We start from the raw sequence: 21,219 nt of genomic DNA on the forward strand, positions 1-21,219 counted from the left end.
GAGAACATCCATTACAGCCACCATCATTCAAAGCGATGCGAGATCCCACATGAGATGTGTAATTTGGTAGGAGTTGAAGTGATATTGGCTGGTAAATGTTGTGTATCTGAATGGTCATTGCACAGTCCCGTCTTATTCTATAGCTGAAACGCTCTGTTCCCCCTTTGCTAGTCAGACCCTGATAGATTTTAAATGATTTTAAGGGCAGAGGAGGATAATGAAGACCAGAGTGTAAACGGCCAAGGAGATGTTAAAAAGAGAGGAAAAACTCGAGGAGATCAAACAGCCAGTCTATTGACTTTGATGTTTGTTTCTTTCGTTCTGAGTTGCGGTAGTTTCAGGCATTTTATTAGTCTTTCACCAAGATGCTTCATCTCTTTTTCCTGCCACCTATTCTTCACACGCAATTTTATGTCTTACTGGAACTAAATGGCAGGAATTCCTATAAGATTTACTCAGTGTAAAGCTCTCACTCCCTTGTCCACTCTCACATTTTGTTTGGGTCGCTGTTTTACACGTCTTTAAGGAATCTAAAGTATATACTGTCCATTGAATTGGATAAGTGGAAATCAAAAAGAGGTCGTGGACATTTCCTGATTCCATCTCTGTCATGGGGATGCTCCTCGTGCTGTTGCTACATCTTGTGTTTTCCTCCAAAGCCCTGATTTCCTTTTTTTGGACCAAACCATCAGAGCAACACACTGAAGTGCCAGCATAGGAGGCCCGGCCGACTTGGCAGGCGAACTCAGTCCATCAGAGCGGTTGGCCTTTTATGAGATTACATGAAAGCGCGGGAAATAACGACAAGTGTTTGATCATGGGAGACCAAGCTGATTTACTGCCGAACCCAACACCTCGGCTTAGACCTGGCAGAACATCCACTATGACTGCCTGAGAGAAAGATGAGAGCGAAACACGGCCCCCAACGCACATCTTTCACTTTACCGCGGTTTACTACGTTGGCTTCAGGTGGAGATTCAGTGCTTCATGGGGAGGTACTATAATGACCTAAACAGAGGAAATCTTTAACTTGTATCAGACATCCACGTACAACAGAAAGGAATTAACGACATTCTTATCGAACAAAATGGAACCGTCTGTTTTTCATTTATGGCCATTATGTCATGGGATTGCACTGCACTTTTGAGCTAGTTTAAAGTGTGGTGGGATTATTTCCCACATGTTTGTGTTGATTAAACAGTTGATAGATGATTGTGTTCTTTCTTTTGGCAGCTTGCAACTTGGAGCAGTTTTTGAAGGAGCACCTGGCTAATTCAAAGCACCAGTTGTAGTTGCTTGAGTACCGTACAGCACTAAAAACAACTTCAGTCAACAGAAGACAATAAAACCATTATTACACAATTTGCATCCACATCAAATGTGGTCTCCTAATACTTCCCCTCTGACACTTGTTGTATTTGTTTGATAGCAAGTTGTTTTAATGATAAAAAGAGCAACTACGGGCTTGTTTGATTATTTTGTGTAATATCTTTCAAATCCAAATCTGGGCCTGGTAATTGATTATGTAAAAATGTGCCAAAAGTCAACAGATTAACTGAGGTTTTCAGTATGTCTTTGGCCTCCATTGTGTGTCCAAAAGTGTGCGTTTGATGAGCGAATTACAAACAAAGATGGAGACAGACGAGAAAAGACCGAAAGCCGCTAGAAACCACAGTAGTCAATCGCATGCTTTACAAGAGGCAAAGCATTGAACAAAAGAAAAAATAGGATAAAGGATGAATATGCTTCAAAGGTCTTACTGTAAGTGTAATTTTCAAAGGGGCTGGTTTGCCCCCGTTCTATAATTAAGTTCTTCACATTGGGTTTGTCTGGAACTAAAAGGACTATTGCCACTTTTCAACATGGATGTTTTTATATGTCTATGTTTGTCTGTGGTGAGGGATGAAAGGCACATGCCTTCCCCTGTCTCCTGAAAAGTCTTTAGACAAGTGGAAAGTAGACGAGCAAGAGACACTGCAGTGTTTGAACTTGCATCTCGTGCCTTCCTAGTCTTCAACCAGTCAACAGAGGTGGTTTTGTTTTTATTGTGTGCGCGACACTATGATGCTTTTGTTTTGTGTCCATAAACTCTGCCCAGATGACTCTAGAGGATCCCAAAAGAAAGGACAATGTCGGAAGAGACTGTCGGTCCAGTGGTCTTTCTGTCGTCTCCATTTTTGTTTCCACGTGGACAGTTTGAAGATGAGATGAAGCCAGAGAGAAAGACGACACCTAAAAGACCATTCAGAAGGTCACACCAGGTTAAATCAAGTTATTTTTGTTAATTGGGAGTCTGTTCATGTACTACATTTCCCAGGTACCAAGCATTCATCAATTTCAGACTCTGTGATCATCTATGACTTTGTATACACGTCTTGTACTCGTCTTCAGGTTGATATCCACGGTGTGCCCTTCACTCTGGAGTAAACCAGAATGACAATCTTCTTTTAGTGTCTCACAAAGTGAAAATCTGATGACAGTAGTTGAGACTAGTGGACTGTAAAGCATTATCTGTGGTTCCGTGGTTTCTTCCTCAAAGTAAAGCTTCGGGGCAGCTCTTAGAGTTCAATCACAACCTCTTCTTTGCTCCCAAGACTGCTATTGAAATGACAACGATACACTGACGTCAGATGCGGGTGTTTTGCTTAAAAAAAAGACAAAAAAATAATAATAATGATACAATGAGACGGGCCCAGCTGATTTTTCCTGGAACCTCAGATTCATTGAAGCTTGTTTGCTTTCTTAAGTTTTTTTCTTTTTTTGCTCCAGACATTATGTCGTCTTGATGAAGGATAGTCTGCAGCATTCATCAAAGGCACTTAAGATGTATAATTAATAACAGAAATCAGTAATTTGAAATTACAGCAGAGGACACCCAGGTCTCTTTGAACTCATCAAATCTCAATGGATGACTTGTGGTCCTTTAATTAGGCAGGATTTAAGAAATTGGGTGGGGTCCGTCTATCCTGTACGAACCACCTACCACAAGCACCACCACCCAACACCCCAGACTGAGAAGAAAAGGAAAGTTTCTCTTGATGTGCAAACATTTTCCTCTTATCTGACCCCAAAACACAAGCTGAGGTCATCCCTTGACAGCGGGGATATTGCCCTGTTGGAAAATATCTCTGCAATCAGACAGCAATATTGGTTGGTGACAACACTTGGTCCAAACCTTGTATATGTTCAAAAAAGAGGACATAGTTGTGGAACCACATCTTCATTCTTCCTGATGTTAGGGTTAGGGGTTAGGGTTAGAAATTCACTAAATCACAGCTTATATACCGGCTATATTTACTTGTAAAAAGATCACTCAAATAAGATTGTTTGAGTTTGAGGTGACAGAATATCGTTGTGTCTCACATGATGCACAGCCTCCATCTGAATGACAAACTGCTGCTCCGCCTCTCTGACAGTCACTACGTCTATTCATGTCTGGCCTCAACATCCATCTCGGGTGATCCGATCAAAGTGGTAAGTACACGCCCAAGATGCATTGAGGACTCATTTGAGATCCATTCTGTCTGGGAAGCATTTTGCTGCATTCTTTTAGAAGAGTGAGCCCAAATGCATCCTGGGCCACAATGAAGCACTGCCTACTCAGCTGACATCCTCCAAATCATAACAGTTTCATAATGAAGGAAAAGTATATTTAAGTGTTTCCCATACATTGGTTTATTCATTTAGTTTTAAAGCACTCTCCTGGCCCATAATTTTGAAATGATAAAGTATCAAGTTCCAACGAGAAGTCTCCGTGTGTTTTTCACCTTGCTGTTGTGGAAAAGTAAGGGGTCAGTCCCAGAGTGAGACAGAGCTTCGGCATTAGAGAAACGATATACCTGCTCCCAAACGACGGTCCGGACGACGGGCAAGAAAAAGACCAACAACATGTATGGTTTTTACAGATAGAGCGGCGCAATGAAATTCATTGTGGTCACTTTTTCATTGACGTGTTCTAATGCAAAGTGTGAACTGACGTCTAGAGCTGGCCACTAGATGAGTAGATACAAGAGAGGTGTGCCTCTTGCTATCGGCGCAGTACTCACGACTCTCACTAAATTTGTCCCTAGATGCTTTGGAAAAAATAATCACTAAAGTTGCTGCCTGTAAACACCCCTCTGATGTTGTACAGTAATCATTCACGCCTGCTCTCGTCTAACACAAGACTTGTCAGTCAAAGCTCTGAGATGCACCACAAGCTTCAAGCACACGTAACTCCTTTCCACCGACGGTTCATGTCTCAGGCGGCACAGTGCAGCCATCACATGCTTGGACAACTACGCTCTCTGCCGATCTTGTTTCATGGCTCTCCCTTCCAGCTACGACAGTCAGAGCTCTGTCAGAGAAACGAAAACTAAATTTAGATTCGGTCTGTCATTATCAGGATCATTTAAGAATAAAGCTGTTGTTTACTTGCAGCTACTTCTTCCCATTATGTGATAAGGCAACAACCCAAACAATAATTTTGAGGGACAAAGTAGCAAGCAACTGCTTTAGATATTTCCATCACTCCACGCAACCAATACAGGAGGCTGTCATTCACAAGAAATGGACCACTGCCTTGAAAATGTTGGGACAAAAACCTTCTGTACCTCTCTCTCATTCCTGACTCGGCCATGACATGGAGCTCTTGGTGAAAAGCAGAGCATGTGGCCAGTCTAATGTTTCCCTCCACTCTCTGTGGGTGGTCCCATGGGGGGCTGTTATTCTGGGGTAATCTTTTGATTACAATTCAATATGGCCCTCTTGAGAGAGCCAGGGCCATTGGAATTTCCTTTTTGTCCCCTGTGTGAATGTGAATGAAGTGATTACATGATAAAGAGTAGGCATCTGCTGTGTCCTACCTTGACATCAAGAAGACATTCCAACATTCATGTCTTTATCGTCCCAAAACTATTGTTCCAATGGGGATATCTTGGGGGTAAAAATCTAAAAATAAACCAGAAAAGTGTATCCACTTAGGTTGAGCATTCAAGGAAGGTTGAGCATTCAAGGAAGAGGTGATTTACAAAGGAACGATGAAAAGGGATCTTTGGAAAAAGATTAATGAAATACCACCATATACACAAGTGTATGATCTGGAGGGATGCATACATAGAATTCTTGTATACCACCTTGGCCAAGTCTTTGCATCCATAATCAGTCGCCAAGATGATTTTAACATCTTGGAGTGCAGCCTTTGCTTCTACCTCCAACACATATCTGAGGAATTCCCTGTCTGTTGAGTATCAGCTAAGTTTTTCTTGATGCGTGTTGGTGAACAGGTGCACAGGTCCGTGCCAAGTCGGACAGGAATTTAGATTGTACTGTGAGGGTACAAATTCCAGGGGAGATATTAGGATGCAAGGGCACACTTAAGAAAGTATCTGCACCCCCCCCCCCCCCCCTCCTGTTTACAAACCATTTCCATTCTTTCTTCCACCCTCTTCACTGTCCCTTTTGCTTTCTGCTACCATAAAGGGACAATGGATTAGCCTCCTAAATTTCCATGTGACCTCATCTGTGTTTGATTTTTTTCCTACTTGAAATTGGCCATGGGCTTAACATTGAGTCCTTTGATCAGTCCTGCCAGGAATTGGACTTGTTTATCTTGTTTATCTGATGATGGCCCCTTAATGGGGGGGCATACATTTGGCAGGGGCATGCCTTGATGTGGGTCTTGATAGCTGCAGGGCACAGAAAGAAGAGAGGACCAGGAGTCTGTAATGGTCGGAGGTGAAGGAAAGACGATTGCAGATGTGCCTTGAGGGCCTCTGAACCTTGTCTCCCTCAGCCTCTTTCCTCTCACACTTATCTGACCCCATACAGATGGCCTTTCGTCATCATCAAAAAGCAGATAGCCAGCATCGTTTCTCTTCCCTCCTTCCGCTGAGACTGACAGTTATTAATCTGCATGCTGACGGCCTTTCTCTGCAGCCTGTAGGTGCAGGAAATGGCATGCAATCAACAAGCTTCTCAAATGAGATCTTCACTGACTTGCTGATGGAGATTTGTGGAAATGGTGCGGCCAGACAGCCAGGCCCCATCCCATCACTTGCCTGACTCGACCCCAGCCCCCTGAAATGAAAGCTTTCCTGTCCTGCACTACAGCTGGACTCCAGGGAGCCTGCAGAGGGCCTGTTTATTTGTGCAACAATGTAATCAGGGGGTATGTCGTTACAAGTCCTAGCCTTTGCACCTTCTCTCCCTCCCTTCGACAGCCCCATCCTTTCTTCAGTTCCCAGTTGCTCTCCTTATTTTGCCATCTCTCTTTCGGCACACTCGATCGTTTTCTTTGAGCCTCGTCATTATCCAAATCCTTTTGCCGACCCTTGTTGACCTAAGGATTTGTTTGATGTGGTCCTGACACGGAGAGAGAGATGAAATAAAGTTGAAAGTTTATTGTTTAAAGGGGAGATTTCCATGATCAGGGATTTAGAAACAAACTTTCCATCTCTTTACCTAAGACATTGCCTTTGTGTGTGTGTGTGTGTGTGTGTGTGTGTGTGTGTGTGTGTGTGTGTGTGTGTGTGTGTGTGTGTGTGTGTGTGTGTGTGTGTGTGTGTGTGTGTGTGTGTGTGTGTGTGTGTGTGTGTGTGTGTGTGTGTGTGTGTGTGTGTGTGTGTGTGTGTGTGCGCGCGCGTGAGAGAGAGAGAAAGCAGGTTGGTCGACACATGCACAACCTCTCTTGTTCCAATCAAAGGGAAAGAGTGTGTTGTGCGGTAACATGCTAATAATTTAGTCTGTTATGTTGTGGTTTAAATCATGAGATTCCTTCATTTAAAAACCAAGCGTAAGTAAACAAGCTCACACATGTGGCCACAATATTGCTGTTCCTCTGTCCAGAGCAGTTCCCTCTGTGGGAAAAGTGGGTGTTATCCAGAACCCACGAGAGCCTTGAGGTTTTGTGAAAATACGTAGAAATGTTAGGCTAAACAAATTACTGAAAAACATCCTTTTTAATATGTCTCACATTCACACACCTATGGTGTGCAAACTAATTCATTTTTTTTACCCTTTCGTGTAGCATTTTCATGTAAACACAAGAATACATTTACATTACTCTGAATTTAAAGTCAGGAGCTTGTCCTGCTCTCTTACTCAGAATGACTTCCTTTAGGAATCAACGATGTCTCTTATTTCCCTGTTTGTCTGAAGAGACAGACGGGCGGCTGAGTTTGGGCTGGTCCGCCTTCTGAACAACAGCATCTCCAGTCTGCGCTGCTCGGCACAGAAGAAGCATCTTGTTTTTCAACTGGTGGTTTTCCTAAACCACAGCGTTTGATGTGGGCTTCCCTTAATCACACAACATGCTCTCTAAACATGAACTACATTCGTCTTCGTTCCGCGACTTCTGGACTCCCCTCTGCTGTTGCTTTTGTTGAGTTACTGTTCTGCAGAACAGTGAGACAAGAGGAAGACAGTGGCCTTGATGTCAAAGAAGTGATTTTGATCTGGCCAATCCAGCAATTAGGCTACTGGGGGAAGAGTGAACCTCTAATCCTGGATGGGACACATGTGTTCTTTGTAGTCCAAATGTCTCTCTTCCTCCTCAGTCCACATCACTATCTAATGGGACACCGAGTAAGTATTAAACCACTGTCTCAGATGGAAGCCTACCATTAAGATGGAGATGCTGTGCTCTTTGAGGCTGTGGACTTTTAATTATAAGCTTTGGGCCTGATGTAGATGTGTTTCCTCCATCTTGCTGAATAGAGGGTTTGCTCGGAGCTGGCAGGAGACCTGGTGCCAGGCTCTGGAGTTAGCATGTCCCTGGTGGGTACTTTGAGGGTACGAGACAAGGCATGCCACCACACCGAGCGTGACTCCACAGGAGTCCCATATGGGGGCAGAGATGAAAGGCTTTTATCTCCCCTCGCCCCCTCCTCCTCACCGTCCCCTTCCCCTCGGAGCTCTGACTGGCAGGACAGTAGGTGGAGGATAGTGCTAGAGCAACCCGGCTGGTTGTTAACATATCAGCCCTTGTTGAAGCTCCAAGGACATCCAACGAGATCAAAGCAAAGCATTCAATCCAAAAGCGTGACATTGTCTTGCACAACAATCCATCGAGCCTCCAATTCAGCTGTCGCTGAATGAGGAAGTGGTTGTGAACGGCAGTGGAAGGCCTTTCACTGTCCCCTAATGGGCTTTGATGATCCAGCACAAAGAAAGTGTCATAATGGTCTCATACAAAGCCTAATGCCGTTTATTTCATTTGCTTATTGTTGTCATTAAACTGAGAATGACCCAACCCACACCTTTGTGTATTCAGTAAATGATGATGAATGTCTGACAAATGACTGAGTGGTCAAGTTAGGCTTTCTTTCTTTCTTTCTTTCTTTCTTTCTTTCTTTCTTTCTTTATATCCTCCTCCTGTACATAGTAGCTCTTTTTCGTTCCCTCTCCGGGAGGTTGTTGTGAATATCTCCCCATCCCCTCTGGGACTTCTTTATTTTTCAGTTTTGTTTTGTTTTTCAGGCACTCTGCATTTACACCCAGCAGCCCTTTGATGTTGTTGCCTGGGTGCTGGTGGACAAAGGAGCCTCCATCAGCTGGACTTAAGGATGGGGCGGGGGGTTGAGGGGGTGGGGGATACCGGGATGAATAAAGAATCAAAGTAACTGGAATGGGGTTTGAAGGTGGAGGACTCCATGTGAAACTGTGACCCATGTAGCCCTCTTAAATATGGGCCAGGATTTCACAGTTGTCATTGTTTTTGGTTCGGTTCCCCTTTGTCTTACATGTCATTGTCTCCATATGTCTATTTGTGGCCGTACTTGTTCATGCCCTTGCTGGCAGTTTATGTTCTCATTCTTTAAGTCGACCAGTGGGGCCAAAAGGCTCATATTTTACCCTTTCAGTCATTTGATCTGAAAGACCACCGTCTGCTGTTGGGCCTAGTAAAAACGTTTCTCCTCTTTGTGCTCATCACCACTGCCTTGGCTTTTTCAGCGTCACAATGCCACCACTGCTCTGTGGCACCTTGCTCCATGGCACTGCAGTTACAACCTCCTCCACTCTGTGCTTTCTGCCTGCCTAGCCATGCACAGCAAGGGCTACTGATGCCACCGCAGCCCATCACACCCCCACAGTGGGGGAGAGACACTCTGTGCTCCCCCACCCCATCATATCCCCACAGGACCACTCTGGTCCACTGGAGGTGAATTCAGGGAGCAGCCTTTGGTGGTGCCGACACAGCAGCCTTCTTTCACCGAGGGCCTCATTAAACCTGACAACATCCCCTCAGACTTGGCTTTATTGTTCGGCCAGCTTAATGCTAAATGGCAAGTAAAGGCATCACCAAGGTGCAGGTATTAATGCGTTTGAGGAGCACAAAGGCCTTTTCAACATGAAAAAAAAAAGACAGCTAAACGGTAATTGAAAGTTTTCTGTACATTGGAAATATATAGTTCATATTTATGAGCGAGGTCACTCAGTGTAAAATGTATCCTGGGTTTAAATGTGAAAAGTAACGATATTTACTTTATGTTATTAATTATATTTTCCTCAGTAGGCCCTACTGAGGAAAACTAAGGCTAAAAGAGAGTGAATTTTGGACTTACATCATCAACCTATAGGGTGATGATGTGTCACTGTTGTGTTTGCAACTCCACTGCCCCAGATGGCCAAAAAAACTCTTGAGATAAATAAGTGATGTTGTCAGGAATCATTTGTTTGTGGTTGTGTAAACACTGTAATTGAAAAATCAAGAATAGAACAAAGAGCTTCACCTGCTGGGCCTCTGAGCATTTACGTCTTGGACAGTTTTGTTATTTGCAAAGGGGGAAAACTCAGGTAATGCCGTCAGTCACAGCAGTTTCGTTGCCAGATTGTTAATTAGCAGATCAAAGCGTAATGTTCTGTGTCACTTGTTTAATTTGCTCCGCGTATACAGTCATCAGTGTGTGTTTAGATCCGATACCCCGCCAGGCCGCGGACATACATCTTCACTCTTTGCTCGTGTGCAGTCACGAAACAAGCAGAGGCTAAAGAGCATGAGCGCCACATGCCAGAGGGGTTTTGCTTTGAAAACCACCCGAATCGGGCTGGCAAACGGATCCAGTTGGGAATGGTCATAGCACAGATGAATGAAAACTGTGTAAACAGTCTGTGAACCATCAATATGTACTCCAGCGAGGTGGAGGGATGCAACTGTAACATCTGTCCCAGCAGCTCCACCGGAGAGTGATTAGGCCATATAGGCAGCACAGAAACCCAGACGTACAGCTTATCTTACTGCGGACAGGTTTAACACAGATGGTATGAGAGGAAAATAAGTGATTTCACGGAAAGACGCTGCTCTGGCTGCCTGTGCAGTATTTAGTAGCAGTATAGTGTGTTGTCAAAGCGTATACTCCTCTGTGAATGCTGTCCAGCAGATTTTATCGCCAGTTTTTTTGGGGGTTTTTTTGATTCAGAGAAAAGTGCAGAAATTGAAGACAGTTTTCTAAGATTTCACTCGCTCACTCTCTCTAGACTTCAAACACAGTGAAATAACAAAAGGAAGTCTGGCAATCGAACATGGCCGTGTTTGTCTATCATTACCACATTTTGAGGTTTTTCCATTTCAAAAATCATGTCTGTAGCCATCTAAGATAGACTTAAGTAGTTTACTCAGCTGTGGATGAACAAGCTCTGCTTCCCCTCTCATCATCAGAGATGCAGTGAAGAATAAAATTGCTCTGATGACTGTGTTATTTTTATATTGTTGCAGAGCATCTGATCTTCCTTTTCATATTGTGACAATATTTCTTTAACTGCAAAAGATGAATGAAGGAGGTGGGGCTGCCCGTCAGCAAATACAAGGTTTCATAACCTCAAAAGCACAGTGCACGTCATGTCCTGTCCTGTCTGCGACTTCTTCACCTGGGTCACCAACAAAGTTAATTTTGACTCTCATCGATGGCTGAGTAAAGGCATTCTCTCCATCAGTGTTTTCTTTTGTAGTAACTCTGAAGCGTTTCTCTGTCGAATGCTTTCACTTTTGGAAAGGTCTTCATCGAGCCCAGAAAATAGAAACCAGCAGCTCACAACAGATCTTAATCAAAAGCACGTTGCAGTAGAACTGTCACTCACCACTGCTACACATTTCAGTTTTGGTGTCAATGGGAGCGGACAGGGTCGAATATACTTTATTATTATGTCATTAGACTGATGGCATGATCAAATAATCAGTGTTGGAAGTCTTGGACACCTCACATCCTGTTGTTAAATGCAGCAATTGTAATTCCTCACTCTCACAGACCTCCACAACTCAGTGATCTGGGTTCCTGTGCCAGGGGTGGTAGATCCTTGGTTCTATTAGTTCGCAGGATCAGTGCTGGTTGGGGGGAAATGGAAGAGGAGCAGGGGGGGGGGGGGGCTGGCCTTTTCTCTTTGGGTGCTCAGACATGTCACGGCTGTGCCTCTCGACAGAATGAGGATGCAGGATATTGCCCTCCCATTGATGTGCATCCTGCACCTCCTCAGCCAGTGTATCAATGCAACATCCAACAGCACCAGCTGGGTATTTGGTTGCAGTAGAGTTGGTTTTTTTGCTTCGACTCTGTGAGTCGCATACATATGACAGAAGATCAGCTTTAAACACAAGTTAGGCACATACACCCTGGTGGGTTATTTAGTGACCTAACTCTGTGGAACTTCTCTGTTTTGTTGGATAATATTACCATATTAAGGCTGACTGAAATCCAAAGGGGGAAAAAAAGAAATTCTGAGAAAGAAAGTGAGAAAATGTGAAGGAGAAAGGAGATTAATTGTTCAGCCAACAGTCCTGTAGTCAGACACCATAAAAGCCTCTGCACAGTAAGTCAAATTCAAAGGAGTTCTTTCTCTCTCCCTCTCTCGACTCTGTCAGTGTGTTGTTAGATGTGTGTTTCATTGCAGGCTGAGCGATTGAGCGGTTTTACATGCCGGTGCTTTGTTTTATGTACAGAAAAGTAAGAGCACCAGCAGCCCCTTTGAAGCCCTTTCAAATTTATTGTTGTTTTCCCGGAGAGGCGTTTTTTACATTACAGCTCATTGTGAGTGGATCTGCTCCCTTGCTGTTTTTTGGAGAGGTTTTTACATTTTATGCCTGGAAACAAGCAGATGGAGGTAGAACAATTATGAGAGAGAGAGAGAGAGAGAGGAGCAACATCCCTGCCTTCTAAGGTCAGAGGTCATTTTGTGTTGTTAGCCTCTTTTCTGTATTTTTATTCGTTAGAAATTCTCACTCAGTGCAAATGAAAATCAAACAATGTGATTTAAAGACGTATTTCAGAGCTGACTGCAGAAGCCATACATCATCCAAGCTCCAGTTGTGTGATGTTAAATGGTGCTTTAACGCCGTCCACCTCTTGCTCCTCTAGGCCAGCATGTTTCCAGCAGCTCTAGATTATTTCCTGTCTGATGTCAAAACAGTCTGGTAAATCACCTCTTTTTTTCATACTAGTGAAACAAAAAGAGCCGGCAGTTGCTCATTCCATTCCTCTTTGCCTTCGAAGAGAAATGAAAGAGACACCTTGCAGCAGAGCACCCGGCCGTGTCTCCGATTGACCCTCGAGTTTCACCCTTCCTGCGGCGCTACAGAGCTACACGTGCAGAAACAGGTGCACCTTCACAGTCTTGGCGTGAGCCGGAGCATCGGCGCAACATTATATATTTTGAAATGAAACATTTGTGTCAAAAGGTAAGTATGAATTGCTGAGGGCAAACCTTGAAATCTCAAAGATTGTTTGATCAAGGTAAATCTCTAACTGCTGTGACGTCTAACTCAGCACCACAAACGTGAGCCTCATCGTAGCCATAGAAGGTCAGGGGACATTCAAAGTCAGTACGATTCATCCTCTTGGGACCATTACAGACAATCCATTGATGAGTCGGTGAGATATTTCCATCTTCATCAAAGTGGTGGACCAACCAACAGGCCTACCCACCATCAAACAGACAAACCCATGGACACATGCCACTTTAGCGGATAAAGCTGAACGAAAATCAAAGAATTTGTAGTATTTTTTGTGGGCAAGGCCATACAAAGCCATAGTTCAGTGCTCATTTAACTCTGTATTAATGGACCAGCGTTTGGTAGCTATGTCACCAAGCACAAGTGGGTGATTCCCTTACCTGTACCAAAGAGTTAGGCAATATCCTCGCTTTGAACCCGTATCAAAAGGGATTACCGCTCGGGTTTGCACAACACTGCAGACAGGAAGCTGTTAAAGACAAGGACCAACACTCCATCCCAACCTTTGACCCCTACATCCTGACCTCTCCTGCAATCTGACATGAGCCCTTGTCTACATGAAAGCTGTCCTGTTGACTCACCAGTGCTAATTTAGAGTTCCGGTGCCCCTGACCACTGTGAGGACAGACAGTAAACACACCGGTCTCTGGACCTGTGGGCGGAATTTAAGACAGACTTGTTTGGCCCAATACTAAAAAAAAAAATTGGAACGTGCCCAATGTAAATTCTTGTTTACGTTGGCTTCCTTCATAATCTGGTACAAAACTGTGCCGATACTAAAAACTCTAGCATCAGCCTGATCTCCATCATTGCTCAAAGTTGACATCAAAGTCAAGCAGCAGTTTGGCCCGTTCGTCACTTTTGTCCACAGCAATATGGGTGTTATTACAGTGAATATCAGCCCATGTCTCTGAGGGCTTCGCATGTCTGCTGATTAAGTCCTTTAACAAGTCTAACAAAGGCGAACCTCACACTGTGTCACCTGCCACCAGATAAAGAGATTTAGGTCATTACTTGCTCCTTTTTAAATATCATCAAACATCGGCCCTTTCATCATTCCAAGTGTGTGACCTTCAGGTTCACAGCTCTAAGCGTGACTGACAGATCCTGTGAGGGTCAGTGCTGGAGTATTTTTATACCACCGCTTTTGATGGGACCCAAAAATAGCGTGCTCCGCTGACCTCCAGTCAGTCCTCAGCACTCATTTGGCGTACGAGTCCAGCTCCCCCTACACGTGCACACACACACACACACACACAAACACACACACACACACACACACACACACACACACACACACCCCTTTGGACGTCACCTCCACTGGCTTCTTTATTTTTAGGTGCTCCCAAAATTAATTGAACGGTCTTGTTTCGTTGAGTTTGTGCAGTGTTATGTAAGGGGATTACTCTGTTGTTATTGCCTGTGCCCTGACCACGTAGGCCACCACACAGAGGAGGGAGGTGGAGACGGAGGGTAGAGGGGACTCGGGGTGGAAGAGGAGGGTAATGTAGTTAAGGTAGCGGTACAGAGGTCCAGAAATAACCCAGCTGTGGGCCTAATTGTACATCTCTCTTGCTCCCCTTTTTCCCCTCTTCAGCTGCATGCCAAGGTCTTTGACCTTATCATCCACCTCACTGGTTCCGGAAGAATCCTTTCCGCCCCCCGGGGCTACCAAAGCCTCAGCCGATACACAGAGCACAGCAGCAGACCATCTCCAGCCTCAGACTAACAGCCAAGCGCCAAAACCAGTTAGGAGTGATCCCAGCAGAGAGCCCAAGTGGCTCAAACTGCCAGGTATGTTCTAATCATCCCCGGCCTGGGCCCCGTGGCTCCTTAACAAAGCTTAGCCTGAGGAGCCCAGGCCCCTCGGAGAGGCTCAGGGCCCCCAGGAAACTTGCATGTCACCACTTTATATACAGTCAAAAGAGATGCTGCATCTCTGCATGCATTCTCACTCCATACACGCAAGCTTTCTGTAAAACGCAACTGTGTTTTGTTTTTTTGTTTTTTTGACAGCACTGTAAATGTTTGTAACTTTTCACTGAGTGTTTTGAGTTGCGTGTGGAGCATCTGAGAGGAATTCTCTCGCTCAATGTCCCCTTCAGCATTCCTCCTTGGTTAGACAGCTCCATGCCCATGAGGGGGCCACAAGGGCCTCTTGTCTCCTGAGCACTAATGCATCACAGCCCCAGATCAAGAACAACATGCATGCAAGCACATACATCTGAGAACAGATGCACGCCATCACATATTTACTATACAAGCACTCACAAATATTTGCAGTGGAAATGGGTGGGGGTGAAAATGGCACAGATTACACCTGTAGATCCTCTTGGTCTTTTCCAGACTTCATATTTCGACCAAATCCCAGATTCAAAAAAGAACCAGGCCTGACAGTTAAAACGTTAAAGTTAAAAAGACTTGCGGCATTAATAATGAAAATGATGTACATGGTACAGTAAAATGTTTTTATGCACACATTCCCGGTCAGAGTGAATGTTTTATGTGCCATACACACCAATAAACTTTGATGTAGCTCATGCACTTCACATGTTGCTTGCTTGGATGTCAATACAGCCGCCACAGAGATGTCAGCAGTCAGAGAAATGGGTGCAATTTTCATTAGCTGTCACAGATGTGACTCAAGTTTGGACCTGAGAAGAAAAGAGCTTTGAGATGACACAGAGTTGGAAAGATGGGACAAGCTGTGTCATTCTAACAGCAAAAAAACTAAATAAAAAAAAATAAGGAGTGACATCTGGTATAATCCTAACATAGCCTCACAGGGACTCTGAGGACTGATGGAGATGATTACACCACAGTCAATCATCACCCTAAACCACGATTACTGTTACTTACTAGACTTGTGAGCAGACTCAGGCTCCCAACTTTGTTTGAATTAAAAAATGTATAGTAAAACGACAGGTATTCCCTCGACTCAAAAGATGTTTGTTTTATTCTTTATCATGATGGTGATTTTTTTCACAATAACCACTTATCCATCTGCCCAAAAAAGGTCAACCTTTGTCCATAACACATCTCAATCACACTGATAAAAGAAGCTTTATGAGCCACATTCTAACTTGATATTTGCACAGACGATAAAAATTAATCCTGGCAGTCACTCGTGCTTCCATAAAAGTCGGCACCGTTATCGATGGCAACAATCAGGCAGATATCTTCCAGAAATGATGAGGGCCTTATCCCATGTGCAGTGCTGTTCGAGGAGCAGGGCCAGAAGGCTGGAGACAGATCAGTGTCTGACTCCTGGGAAAAGTTTCTCACTCCGTAGCTTCTCCAAAGCGTCTGGACTGGCTGTCGACACTCCCTGCCTTTAATGTATGATCAAGAAAAGCTTTAACTCATTACTCTCAACAACGCCCCTCCCCATTCTTGTCCTAACTGCTTTCGTATGTTTAATAATACTGCCTTCAGATGTAATTTGTTCCACTAAGATGCATCAGGAGAAAGTTGTACAGTACAGTAGTGCACTACTTTGTCGGTGCAGAGGCCTTCCAACAACTTGTACTGTGGAAAATAGAAAAAAGAAAGAAAGAGGGCCCAAGAGAATAACTGTTTTATTTAATCTGCAAGGACTAACAAACCAAGAGAGAATATATATGACAAAATGACAGTTGTGATAAGCAAGGATATATTGTTTTTTAATTGCATAATTTGGTTCCATATCTGCGAAGGAAAAAGGGAGTCTGCTTGCAGCATTTTATCTGAATAGCCAACTTGTCAAAGCAATGCCTCTGCAGTTCACAGTATTTCACAAAACAAGAGGGCACGACTTGCCGCTATTTAAGACTGTAATTATTAACCCAACAAATTATTTTCTTCACAAAAAGTAGCTTTCTGCCCTAATGGTCCTCACGGGATCATTAAACGAAACATCACTCAACCAAACCTCCTCAAAGCCTGCTGTGGAAGTCACTCCTGGGAAACAAATCCACCCTGGGCCCTACTAAAAAGGTGCTGGGTCAAATTCCAGGTGCTGCGTCCTTGATCACCTATCTGAGCCCGGGCTCTTGACTTGAGCCCAAGTTGCTTCCAGCTGTGTGCGAGCAGCATTTGTAAGCATAGTGAGTCACCCGAGGGCCGCACAAATAAATAGTGTGAGGTGTTGTGCAGCTATGCTGACTCACAGTGGAGACACGTTGGTCAAAATACACCGCTGGTGGAAAACCATCAGAGGCAACCGGGTTAGAAAACCCCACATTACCCTTGTCCCTGCAGTCACAGCACCCCCCCCCCCCCCCCCCGCTGCTGTGATGAAAGGAGAGAGCGCACCTCTACTAGTCGCCTCCTTTGTTTGTTTACCTTCAGAATTACACCCTGCTCTTTTTGGACCATGTTCCAATGTGTTTTGTTATGTTTCCTTTCAAACAGAATATCTATGCGTGTGGTCTCTCGCTATGTTTGGCTAACACATGCACACATTTGTGCATGCACACTTCCATTCAACTTTCCCCCCTGTGCCAGAGGTCCCCTTTGCCCTTCCCCCCACCTCTAACTAAACATCGCAGGACAGCAAAAGGGAACTTCAAAGTGGCTGGAGGGGGTACTCCTTTTTTCCTGGCACTTGTCATCATCTAAGGGACTGGCTGCTCCCCTTATTACTCTAATTGCTTCCAACTGCTCCAGGAGGCTTTGATGAAGGGCACCATGGAGCACGCTGGAAGCACCTGTTGTTCTACAGAGGAGCACAGGTGGGCCTTACTGGAGGTGGCATGGAGGAGGCTGGGCAGCACTGCGGCTTTCTGCGTCAAAATCACCCCGAGTCCCAATAAATACAGAAGGAGAATTCCAAGGGTTACTAAGTTGCAGTTTTTACAGGAAAGATAAACATCACTTAAAATAAAACGTGTTGCTGTAGAAACTGAAGCCTGGGATTAAAGGAGGGACACGCTGGCAGCACCCTGGCTCCACCTTGTGGCATAACTTCGCTAGAAGTCCAGCAGCTGCGTTGCAAAAGAGATGGAAAAACCACGTGATTAATATTGTCAAGGAAATATTTGATTAAGCATCAGCATTTATACAACAGTTAGAGACAGTCAGATGTGTCCCTTTGAGCTACACCTGTAGGCAATACATCACACATACTGGACCCTGGGCCACGTTCACCATAGATTACACTGTGGATTAAACGATAAATCAACAAAACTTAACATTATTAAAATAAAAATTAGAGGAAGAACTTTGACCATCATTTCTGGACTAGGACCAATACTTGTTTTTATGATTGGCTGTGATGCAGGTAGAAGTAATGTTTGAAAAGTGCGGATTAGGTGCAAAGAAAAAATCTAAATGAATTAAGAATTCAGGAACCAAGCAAGAAAACCCCCTCTCCTGAAATGTCTTCCTGATCTGAGAGTTGGCACGGGACAATGGAGCAGCCTTTGCATTTCACGATTATAACTTATGGCTCTTGAATAAATCTATTTAAAACTGGACTTTTGTTGAGCTACGCACCAGCTGAGGTAGGACCTTCTCAAAGTGCTCGATATCAACTTGATCGGAGTCCTCGGATTCAGCTTGTTTCAGTGATCTCACGGCAGCCTCTGGAAATCAGATTAAAACAGTCAATCAGCAGTTCAATCATTGACCGATCATGTATTGCGTCTCAGACTGCATGTACCTGAGCCTCTTACCTTGAACGAACACTTTCAGCATCTCCGCCATGAGCAGCGCGGCGTCGCCACTTACTGTAACACAGTGAGATCCGCTGAGCCACGCAATTACAAAACAAAATACAGTTTGGAGGAGACTCAGGAAGATGTATGTACGACTCACGTTTGGTCTTGTCCTCCTTGAAGGAACCTGAGAGCAGTTTGCTAACCGTGTCCTGTAAGAGAGGAGAATGAAGCACACTGAAACATACAGTTTACCCGGGGATGATAATGTACTTTTAAGCTAAATACATTTTGTAGTTGTAGCAGACAGTTTTGAGACTAGACATGAACACAAAAAAAGTCAAAATGAGGACTTTTGTACATAGATAGATATAAAAACACCTATTTACATTTTCATCAGCCCTCATTTGACTTTACAGGCAAGGATTCCCCTGCAGTTTATCTTGCAACTCCTGGTACTTGCCCTCCCCCCAAACTGCGTTGAAAAAAACGCTGAATTAACTCTCTCTGGCGAAAACTAGCCGATAATTGACCATAAAGTCGCGACGACGGGCCTTTAATCCAAACCATTATTAACTGCTCTTCCATTCGGCGTACATGATGTGGAGAGCGGTTGTATTTACTTGTACCTTTCTGAAGCCGATTTCCGCGTCCTGCTCCGCCATGTTTTCGATGGTGGGAGAGGGAGCTTGGCGCTCTGCGCGGGGATTGGCTATTGGTCTATGACGTCAGACGCACAGCCCCTCACGTAGACGGTGAAAAAAAGAGAAAGACTTTTGACAATAACAGTAGACTTGTTTTTTGTCAGTTACATCGCTTCACTTAAAAAGGCAGCAATGCAATAGTTTTTGTGTAACTTTTAATTATTTCTGTAACATTTATTGAGATTTGATTTTAAGGTTTGACTAATTACTTTTAAAGCACAGTTTGGTCTTGCTCAAAGTTACATGAATGAAATGCTGATCCCCAACAAGCCAGCTCGCAGCCTTAGATCCTCAGGTGGGTATTTACTAGTTGTTCCAAAGTCGAGGCTCAAATCTAAGGATGACCGAGCTTTCTCCACCAGGGCCCCTCGACTTTGGAATGGCCTGCCTGAGGAGATACGGCTGGCAGAGTCTGTGCTTTCTTTTAAGTCATTTTTAAAAACCCATTTCTATAGACTTGCTTTCATGTGATGTCTATTTATTCTAATACCACTCTTTGTAACAACACATTGAATTTAATAAAACTTTATTTTTCATTCAAGGTAGATAAACAAAACATCAAAATCAGCACAATAATATTTTTAGAGTCCAAATCACCACAACTTACATTAAAGCTTTAGATACAGTTAAGTGCATAGTATTTTTATGAAGGCAATCCTGGAATATTTAGTATTAATTTTTTTTTTCATCCATTTCATCATCCAACCACTGAGCATCTTCGAATATGTAGCCCAGCCCCATTGATCGCCGGGGTCTCGGTCTATTCGGGGCTGTGGTGGTCACCATGTCTGCATCATCCTCCTCCATCTGAAAGAAAGGTTTTCTTTTATTAATTTAGCTGATGAAAATGCAGACAGCTAATTCATATGTTCAAAAATTAAATATCATCATGTCTTCCCACATGATCAGGTCACGAGAAGAGGCTTTGACAGGAGAGAAACTCCGCAGTATTCTCACCTTTGGACTAACAACTCGTCTCACTTTCACTTCATTGCCTCCAATAAAGTGAGGCCCTGCCCAGTCTGCTCTGTCTGCTTCAGCCTCCACAGAAAACCTCACATATGCCATCACATTAGCTTTCTCCGAGCTGGGTTCCTTGGTAATCTGTGATCCACATCAACAGACAAGTGGAATTTGTTAAGTTTTGTGACAAAATCTCCAAGCTTTTCATTATTTATAAAAAAATATATATTGCCAAAGTCACTGATAAAGCTGTATTTTGTTTTTCATCCCTTACCTTACACATTGTAACGGTGCCCCATTCTCTGAAGTAAGCTTGCAAATATCCTTCATTCAAATAAGGGTTCAGGTCTTTTATAACCACTCCATGGTCCTGTTAAATAACAAAAAACTAAGAGCTTCATAAATTCATACAGTTACCCAGGTCAAAAAAAGAAGAAGAAGAAAAAGCTCACTGTAGCCTAAATTTAAGATTCAGAGAAATTGTTCACCAGTTCATAATTTTCACCCAAAGCAGCCATGTATTTCTTTGGAAGACTGATGTACACTCTTCTCTTTGGTGCGTCCATGTTGTCTGGAGGGAGGTTGGGTACAAAATTGTTTAAACACTTAAATTTATCTCAAAATATGACAATATGAGAATGAGAATAGTTCAACAAAAAAAATTCTGTAAATCATCAACATGCTAATTTACAATCTTTTTTACAATCTTTTTGCAGACGAAATCAAGGATGCTGTTACTTACCAGAGGCAATTGAGCTGTTGATTTGAGATGAACCTGCTCTTCAAAGAAGACCCAACTCAGAGTAACCGGCTGTGAGGTGCATTTATATTGTGTCACCCTACATCACCTCCTTGTTGTGTGTTCCGTCTGAGTAATTTGAGTGACTGATCAAGGTTAACCAACTTGTTCAGTCAAGCATGTTATCATGGCCTCAAGGGGTTGGAACCAAATTTGTTAACCTGTGTATTGGAACAGGTTTATAAACGAATGTCTGGTATGTAGTTGTGTGAGTTATTTCACATTCTGATGTGTTACTGGTATTATTAATATTATTTGGCAGGAAACGTCACAAAGACGTAAAAACTAATCTGAATGAAATATCCCAACCAGTGAAGTAATGATTGTTGCTTGCAGGTGTTCTGATGGATTAGACCGAGAAATGCTTGTAGCATTTGGGCCAGTCAGTTAAAAGAAAGCAGTGTTTTCCGATAGGGG

The 21,219-nt window shown here is 43.6% G+C and overlaps 2 protein-coding genes and 1 long non-coding RNA gene across 3 annotated transcripts in view; 1 reads left to right on the forward strand and 2 right to left on the reverse strand.

The window, feature by feature from the left end:
• LOC118289337 overlaps positions 1 to 20,853 on the forward strand; it is a 51,154-nt gene extending 30,301 nt beyond the window's left edge. Inside the window, exons 5-8 of the long non-coding RNA XR_007029870.1 lie at positions 12,327 to 12,382; positions 12,462 to 12,566; positions 14,298 to 14,494; positions 20,720 to 20,853. This is a non-coding gene — a long non-coding RNA (uncharacterized LOC118289337). The remainder of the gene's footprint in view (positions 1 to 12,326; positions 12,383 to 12,461; positions 12,567 to 14,297; positions 14,495 to 20,719) is intronic.
• Positions 16,262 to 19,083, reverse strand: cenpx (centromere protein X). Its single transcript, XM_035616274.2, has 5 exons — positions 18,966 to 19,083; positions 18,497 to 18,548; positions 18,355 to 18,408; positions 18,176 to 18,264; positions 16,262 to 17,664 (listed from the first exon to the last, which is right to left on the reverse strand). Exons 1-5 carry the CDS (start codon positions 18,999 to 19,001, stop codon positions 17,650 to 17,652), a joined length of 246 nt encoding a protein of 81 aa, XP_035472167.2. The 5' UTR covers positions 19,002 to 19,083; the 3' UTR covers positions 16,262 to 17,649.
• LOC118289335 lies at positions 19,550 to 20,887 on the reverse strand. Its single transcript, XM_035616273.1, has 5 exons — positions 20,746 to 20,887; positions 20,492 to 20,574; positions 20,278 to 20,373; positions 19,998 to 20,144; positions 19,550 to 19,847 (listed from the first exon to the last, which is right to left on the reverse strand). Exons 2-5 carry the CDS (start codon positions 20,567 to 20,569, stop codon positions 19,713 to 19,715), a joined length of 456 nt encoding a protein of 151 aa, XP_035472166.1. The 5' UTR covers positions 20,570 to 20,574; positions 20,746 to 20,887; the 3' UTR covers positions 19,550 to 19,712.
• Between the last annotated feature and the right edge of the window lie 332 nt (positions 20,888 to 21,219).

This window comes from Scophthalmus maximus, chromosome 17 (assembly GCF_022379125.1).
Source record: "Scophthalmus maximus strain ysfricsl-2021 chromosome 17, ASM2237912v1, whole genome shotgun sequence".
NCBI lineage: Eukaryota > Metazoa > Chordata > Actinopteri > Pleuronectiformes > Scophthalmidae > Scophthalmus > Scophthalmus maximus.

Excerpts from the sequence above, each read along its gene's own strand:
- cenpx (XM_035616274.2), bottom strand. The coding sequence starts at position 19,001 with ATGGCGGAGCAGGACGCGGAAATCGGCTTCAGAAAG. Across the intron at positions 18,549-18,965 it reads CGGAAATCGGCTTCAGAAAG|GACACGGTTAGCAAACTGCT; the intron begins GTACAAGTAAAT and ends CCTCTCTTACAG. Across the intron at positions 18,265-18,354 it reads GCTGAAAGTGTTCGTTCAAG|AGGCTGCCGTGAGATCACTG; the intron begins GTAAGAGGCTCA and ends TCTGATTTCCAG.
- LOC118289335 (XM_035616273.1), bottom strand. The coding sequence starts at position 20,569 with ATGGACGCACCAAAGAGAAGAGTGTACATCAGTCTTCCAAAGAAATAC. Across the intron at positions 20,374-20,491 it reads TGGGTGAAAATTATGAACTG|GACCATGGAGTGGTTATAAA; the intron begins GTGAACAATTTC and ends GTTATTTAACAG. Across the intron at positions 20,145-20,277 it reads GCACCGTTACAATGTGTAAG|ATTACCAAGGAACCCAGCTC; the intron begins GTAAGGGATGAA and ends TGTGGATCACAG.